Source organism: Drosophila eugracilis, unplaced genomic scaffold, assembly GCF_018153835.1.
Source record: "Drosophila eugracilis isolate 14026-0451.02 unplaced genomic scaffold, ASM1815383v1 contig_81, whole genome shotgun sequence".
In the NCBI taxonomy this organism is placed as follows: domain Eukaryota; kingdom Metazoa; phylum Arthropoda; class Insecta; order Diptera; family Drosophilidae; genus Drosophila; species Drosophila eugracilis.
The window spans coordinates 141469-148727 of record NW_024573712.1 but is presented as its reverse complement, the minus strand read 5'-3'; the positions used below and the strand labels follow the sequence as shown (position 1 = coordinate 148727).

The 7259-nt window shown below is 42.8% G+C and overlaps 2 protein-coding genes across 3 annotated transcripts; one reads left to right on the top strand and one right to left on the bottom strand.

Moving 5' to 3' along the window:
• Positions 1-594: 594 nt before the first annotated feature.
• On the bottom strand, positions 595-4906 carry LOC108106447 (chaoptin). Of its 2 annotated transcripts, none has more exons than XM_017213493.1 (10): positions 4702-4906; positions 4386-4637; positions 4167-4327; positions 3938-4107; positions 3278-3880; positions 2963-3217; positions 2293-2904; positions 2143-2237; positions 1191-2078; positions 595-1128 (listed from the first exon to the last, which is right to left on the bottom strand). In XM_017213493.1, the coding sequence occupies exons 2-10, from the start codon at positions 4484-4486 to the stop codon at positions 735-737; spliced, it is 3279 nt and encodes a 1092-aa protein (XP_017068982.1). In that variant the 5' UTR covers positions 4487-4637; positions 4702-4906; the 3' UTR covers positions 595-734. The 2 variants fall into 2 exon arrangements, with proteins under 2 accessions (XP_017068982.1, XP_041675529.1); XM_041819595.1 differs by having other exon boundaries at positions 4386-4577; positions 4702-4716.
• Positions 4907-5015: 109 nt separating this feature from the next.
• LOC108106450 (inactive selenide, water dikinase-like protein) lies at positions 5016-6926 on the top strand. The gene is made up of 2 exons (XM_017213497.1): positions 5016-5131; positions 5498-6926. The coding sequence occupies exon 2, from the start codon at positions 5512-5514 to the stop codon at positions 6706-6708; it is 1197 nt and encodes a 398-aa protein (XP_017068986.1). The 5' UTR covers positions 5016-5131; positions 5498-5511; the 3' UTR covers positions 6709-6926.
• Positions 6927-7259: the final 333 nt, after the last annotated feature.

Below are 7259 nucleotides of genomic sequence, written 5' to 3'. Positions count from 1 at the left end.
AATCTAAATGGGAAAATGGCCAAAGGAAATGGGATTAAATATTAAATACTTAAATAAAAATAATAAGTCTAAAAGAAAATAAAAAATTAAATAACTTAAAACCCAAAGCCCACTTTTAGGGGTCTACCGATACTGTAGCTATGCTAACTATTGCGTTCGCCACTGTAATCATCGCATGCCTTTTCGTCCAAGAGCGCGAGTGCGCATTTGGCAGGCTCTCCAGGCGAGTAATTTCGTCCGCTCCCGCTGCAAAAACAGAAACCGAAACTGAATTGAGAATGAATCGACGCTCCGAGGAGCTCTTCGGATAACAGCCTTTGTGTTTTCGCCCTGAATGAAAGTCCGCCAGCCTGGGCCATCAGCCATCAGCTGGCCCGTTTGGTTGGCTGTGGTTTCCAACGCTTTCTGAATTGCGCTGCCCACGCGAGGCGGCGTCCAAGTAAACAAATACATGTGCGCACGGCTGTGATAATAGGGCGTCGCGCACATGTTCAGCTGTAAGGTCAGAGCACACCATGTCCTTACAGTGAGCCATGGCCACAAAGACATATGCACACGGCCGAACAATAGGATCAAAGATCAAGGTCAGTCTGATCTCTGTTAACGATTCATTTTATCACATTAATTAGAACTTAAAAAGAACATTAGCATATAGATATATCTTAGAAATTAACATCATGTACACTTTTAAGTTCTTTTATATCAATTTAGAAGGTATAGATTCCCCATGCTTACTACAAACGGGTGAAAAACAAAAAGAGAATCATATACAAAAGGCAATGAGGTAGGCTGCTGGACGCTTTGGAAACCCCTCCTCTGACCTGAAAGTTTCCAAAAAAGAAAGTCCGAGGAAGCTTAAGCGATGGCAGCTGCTGACACTGCCCAGAGAACCATTTGCGGGTGTTGCCGTCGCTATCCCGGGATACGATACAAATCTCAGCTCCCAGTAGTTTCTGTTCTCCAAGCCGCGTCAGCTCTTCTACTGGAATTTGGGCAGTACGATTGTTGTATGCATAGTCAGATTGATAAAGCACCTCGTTGCTATTGCTCCGAATATAAACATGGAAGTCGGAGACATCGGAAGTGCCGGAAACAAACCAACTCAGGGTCAACATACCAGCTTTGGTGCTAAAAGATATAAAATTTGGGTCATTTAAAATTTACTTTGTTTAAAGTAATGTAATGCTTACGTTTTCACTTCTCTGAAACGGACATCCGTAAGCTGCTCATAGTCGAAACCCTTGTACATCTCCCGCTCATCCTCGGCGCAGTGCAGATACTCATCATCCAGAGATATAAGTTGCTTGTCCTTGATCAAAGATGGCGTGCCGCAGTGTATGCTCTGCAAGTCCTCACCAGGGGTCGTTTGCTGCAGCATAAAGTACTTTAGAGGTCGGGCATTACAACCGCAATGCAGGGGATTTCCAGCAAGGAGAACTTGGCTACCATTCCGCATATTGCCAACTATTGAGGCAGGCACATCTTCCAAACTATTGTTGGTAAGATCGATATATTTTAGCGACTTCACCTTTACCAGATTTTCAAATGGAAGATGGTAGATCTGATTATGGGAAAGATCTAGGCTGCTTAGATTCTGTGGCAGGTCAAAGATATGCTCTTCAGATTTCAGATTTGCCAGCTCATTATAGGAGATGTCAAGACTATGAAGTGAAGTAAAATTGGATATAACTCCTCTCCGAAGATCATTTATCTGGTTATGAGACAAGTCCAATTTGAATAGCTTTTTCGTCCCAAACGTGATATCATAAGTAAGTACTGGCATTTGATTATAGCTCAGATTGAGGTTCCTAAGATTGTATGGTATGTATTGATGGGAAGGAAACGTCTTCTTTGTCACAAAACTTATACGATTGTGACTCAAATCTAAGGTTTCCAAACTGAGTAAATCATCCAGAACTCCATTGGTTTTGTTGTCCAACTTGGTGAGGAAATTAAAGGAAAGATCAAGGTTTCGCAGAGATGGTAGGCCAATAAATATGTCATTTTGTAGCTGCTGAATTCCGTTGGATGACAGATTTAAGGTGAGCAATTGCAACAACCCCTCAAAAGCTCGTTTACTAAAAGTTGAAAAGGGATAAGAAATTGACGAAAATACATTTTTATACTTCAATAACATCTTACCTTATGTCCTTAACTTGATTACCATACAGATTTAATTCAAACAGTACTGGCAGCTTTCCAAAGGCACTGCGCTCAAGGGTGGTTATGTTGTTGTTCTGAAGGGAAGTAACAATTTAAGTTAAGTTTTAAAATTTAAAGGTATTTCCTCACCTCCAAATACAAATACTGCAATGTTGACATCACTGATACTGCCTCCATTGGTGGCTGACTGATGCCATTGTTCTGAAGCTTCAAACGTTGCACTACCAGCAGACCCGTAAAACTTTGTCCATTTAAACTATCACCCAGTTGATTATGGCTCAGATCCAAGTATATAAGTGAGTTCATTACTGGCCAGGTGCCCGCAGGTATTTCATTCAGTTTGTTATGGCTGAAATGCAGCTCATTCAGGGAAATGGGCAGCTGGAAGAGTTTTTCCAACTGATTGTTATTCAAGTACAGCTGCCGCATGCTAGTCAACTTGGCCAATGATCCTCGCACTATGGAAACCAATTCATTATGACTGAGATCCATTTCTAACAATGTAGGCAAAGTGCCAAATGTTGAAGACTTGATCTCCCGCATGCTATTATAACTCAGATCAATTGATCGGAGAGAGAACAGGGTTTGAAAAACTCCATTAAATATGCTGGAAATGTTGTTATGCGAAACATCAATCGTATGCAGTTCATAAAGCTTTGGAAAACAGTTCTTGGGTATCTCAGTTATGCTGTTGTGAGAAGCATTTAAAACTTTCAAGCCCGTCATATTTTGAATGGGAATCTGCAGGATAATACAATTAATTTGTAAACTTATTAAAACACAAAAGATAGGCTATTACCTGTGCTAAATTGGTAAGGTTATTATAACTCAACTGAAAATATGTTGCAAAAGTGGTCTCATCGAAGCTGCGGCGCGAAAAATTTGTCAAGCGATTATGGGACAAGTCAAGAACCGTAATGTTCACGCAGTTTTCAAAGGCAGCTGTCTCGATAAGCTCTAAAGCATTATGGGAGACATTTATCACAGCTTGGTAAATATCCTTGAACGAGTTCTTTTCAATCTTGGTGATGTTGTTCTCCGCCAAATCCAGTAACTAAAATTTAAGATATCCATTAATGCATTTAAATAAAACTTTTATAATGTTAATTCTTACCTCTACATAGTTCATCTGCGTAAACATCTGAAACTCGACTTTCTTCAGTTGGTTGCGTGCCAAATCTATAGTTCCTATGCGGGCAACCGAGCCGAAGGTACCGCGTCCAATGTCGGTAAGCACATTATCACTTAGGAAAAGTCGTCGCAAAAAACGCATTCCCCTGAAACTATTCGCATCCAGACGTGAAATATTGTTATGCGACAAATGGAGCACTTTTAATACAGAGTTCCTGGCAAAAGTTCCACGACTTAGTTCGTTCAAGGCATTATGGGAAACATTGCACCATCCCATCTTAGTAAGGTCAGCTATGTGCTGTGCCTCCAACTTTTTGATCTTGTTGTGACTTATATCCAGGACCTCTAACTCTCTAAGGTTTTTAAACTGATTCCTTTTCAAGTTCTCCAACTGATTGCCATGCAGGTCGAGGGTTTTAAGTTTTCGCAATGGCTGGAAAGTCTCAATAGGCAGATCACTCAGGTTTCCATTCGTTACCCTGATTATCCCAAGACTATTGGTGATCTCTTGGCCAGCAAATAGATCCTTGGGCAGCTGCTCGAACGCATGACCATCGATAACCAGTTCCTTCGTTTTTCCAAGAATCTGTCAAGATATTTAGTGTTTTATTCAAGAATTTGTAATGTCTAATTTCGTTCTTACGCCGAATCCTAATGGTCCTATGCGGCTTAGGTTGGTGCGCAGTAGGTGCAGTTGCTCCAAAGTGTTGTTGACTCCATAAAACACGTAATCCTCAATGGTGGCCAATGGAGTTTCTTCAATGATCAGCAAACGCGCTTTAATGTGGGCAAACAGAGGTCCATATAGACGCACTAGAAATAAAATTGGTATGTTAAATTAACAAATTTAATGGCTTTATAAAACTACGCACCAAAATGACCCCTGTAGATGGTCAATTCCTCAATAGGCATTTGAAAGGAAGCCAAATTTTGGAGAGCTACGGATAAAGTCGCCAAATTGGTATTTTCGCAGCGTATATAGAGTCCATTATCGCTGCCCTTTACACATTCGCAGGGGTACAAGACTTTGGATCTGTTAAAAAAACAGTATTTTTATAAATAAAAATATATTTTTAATCAAGACAACTCACTTTTTGGGACACTTATACTCCGGTTCGCCGTACACATACTCCGAACTTGCCAGGGCTATAAAATGCAGCAGAACGAGACTGCGCAGGCGTAGCTGAATCATGTTTTAGCGATTTCGTCAGCGTTTTAATTTAGTTTAGCCCATGGCCCAATACCAAGTTCGCTGCCCAAGTCTTTTGTATGGGCGCAGTTTTCTAGGAAGTTGAACTTCTTTGTATTAAGATTATCCGCTTCAATGGCTTGATTTTTTCAAGCTAATAAGTAAAGTTTAATTGTCTTATCAACGAACAAAGGTAAATATATTCATGGTCTGCTCACCACTTTTACTTTTCGCTCTGCTGGCGCAACAGGTTTTTATAGACCGCTCTTTCGGCCTTCTTAGGGCACTCTCTTTGGAGCTTTAATAACGCCCCATAGAATGATTACCCATTAAACTGCATGTGTGCTAATGATATTACACAGTAAATTCTGGTATCTACCTTTATTTCTTCTTTTATTCCGCTGAATTAACATATTTTTATTTATTTTAGCATCGGCGCGCATTGTAATCGATAGGTTTCGAGCAAGTTGGCAGCTCTTCAAAACAATCATTTTGGACTATCGGCAGCCCGCATATCGAATCACCCGCACTACTAAATGCAACCCTGTTGTGACATATCGCTCGTTGTAAAAGCAAAACCAGGCGCAAAATAAATAAAATTTGCTCGCGTCCCCATACAATTCTTGTTGTACCTTAGCACAAGCAAATGTAAGTACGACCGGTTAACTAATTGCAATTAATAAGGGACAAATTGAAAAGTGCGCACTTTTTTTTGGCATTTTGCAATTGAAATGAGTGGGCATTGTTCACGTTTCTCGCCTCGCCGACAGGGAGAAATACTGACTTCGCCCGTTTTAGCCGCCATCGCGGCAACAGCCAATCGCAGGCCTCGCTACACACACGCGGCAGAAAATCCGTGTATGTACACGTCTGAGCGCTGTGGTATTGGTGGCCGGGGAGAACGCGAGTTACTCGCTGCATAGAATGGGCCACTCTGTTTTTGTTGCGCGGCAAAACTGCGTTAATTGGCCATTCCTATTAATTATACCATTTTTTACCCTGTATCCTATTCAGCTCTTTAAATCAAGATGAGCTACGCAGCTGATGTCCTGAACTCGGCCCACTTGGAGCTCCATGGTGGTGGCGACGCCGAACTACGTCGTCCTTTTGATCCCACGGCCCACGATCTAGATGCTTCATTTCGACTCACCCGATTTGCCGACCTTAAAGGACGTGGCTGCAAGGTGCCGCAGGATGTTCTATCCAAGCTGGTATCTGCCCTGCAGCAGGATTACTCTGCCCAGGACCAGGAGCCGCAGTTCCTCAACGTGGCCATTCCTCGTATTGGCATTGGCTTGGACTGTGCCGTGATCCCTCTGCGTCATGGCGGCCTCTGCCTAGTGCAGACCACCGATTTCTTCTACCCTATTGTCGATGATCCCTACATGATGGGCAAGATCGCCTGTGCCAATGTGCTCAGCGATCTGTACGCCATGGGAGTCACCGATTGCGACAACATGCTTATGCTCCTTGCCGTCAGCACCAAGATGACTGAGAAGGAGCGTGACGTGGTCATTCCACTAATAATGCGTGGCTTTAAGGATTCTGCTTTGGAAGCGGGGACCACTGTAACTGGAGGACAGAGCGTGGTCAACCCATGGTGCACTATTGGAGGCGTGGCCTCGACCATTTGCCAGCCAAATGAGTACATTGTGCCAGATAATGCTGTGGTCGGAGATGTCCTCGTGCTAACCAAGCCACTGGGCACCCAGGTGGCCGTAAATGCCCACCAGTGGATCGATCAGCCGGAGCGCTGGAACCGCATCAAACTTGTAGTGTCCGAGGAGGATGTCCGCAAGGCTTACCACCGAGCAATGAACTCCATGTCGAGGCTCAATCGCGTGGCTGCTCGTCTCATGCACAAGTACAATGCCCACGGAGCTACCGACATTACTGGATTTGGACTTCTCGGGCACGCACAAACCCTGGCTGCTCATCAGAAGAAGGATGTGTCGTTTGTTATTCACAATCTGCCAGTGATTGCGAAGATGGCTGCCGTGGCTAAAGCCTGCGGCAACATGTTCCAACTGCTGCAAGGCCATTCGGCCGAGACCTCTGGAGGATTACTGATCTGTCTGCCACGCGAGCAGGCTGCCGCCTATTGCAAGGACATCGAAAAGCAGGAGGGCTACCAGGCCTGGATTATTGGCATCGTTGAGAAGGGCAACAAGACCGCTCGAATCATCGACAAACCGCGCGTTATTGAGGTTCCCGCCAAGGATTAGATCTTTTCCGCGTGATCATCCGCTTTTGTCTACCTTAAGTATAGTAATTTTAACGTAACTGCTGCTCCCCTCAGTTGTAACCGGCATCAACGGTCTTTGTTTTTTATAAAAAAGCTTATCAACTACAGATTCTCTGATCACTATAATCATGGACGTCGCTACTGCAATACGAGTGAATAAAATGAAAACACTTGACTCTTTTGTATCGAGTAAACGAACGAGAACGGTTTTTTCGGGGTGATGCGGGGCATCTGGATGAGCTTTTTCAAGTAAACTTTTGTTATTAAATCGCATATGGCTGGGAGAAAAGTGGAGCATCTTTAAATTGTATACATTTGATCAAACCGCTGTCATTAATGTTTTCTGAATTAAACTGAATAATTTTAGTAGTCGTGAAAAAGGTTTCTAAACTATAAATTTCGTTTTTTTAAGTTGATGCACTCATATGTAAATTTGTATAGTTGCACTTTGGAATTAAAACTTTGCTAATATAAACATTAAATTTGCTAACTTGCTAACTTTTGTACCTACGTTGACTCGGGTGCTTGCTA

Bases quoted from the DNA above. Each gene is read 5' to 3' on its own strand.
- LOC108106447 (XM_017213493.1), bottom strand. From the start codon at position 4,486: ATGATTCAGCTACGCCTGCGCAGTCTCGTTCTGCTGCATTTTATAGCC. The intron at 3,881-3,937 runs GTAAGAACGAAA...ATATCTTGACAG, and splicing joins TAGGACCATTAGGATTCGGC to ATTCTTGGAAAAACGAAGGA. The intron at 3,218-3,277 runs GTAAGAATTAAC...CTTAAATTTTAG, and splicing joins CGCAGATGAACTATGTAGAG to TTACTGGATTTGGCGGAGAA.
- LOC108106450 (XM_017213497.1), top strand. From the start codon at position 5,512: ATGAGCTACGCAGCTGATGTCCTGAACTCGGCCCACTTGGAGCTCCAT.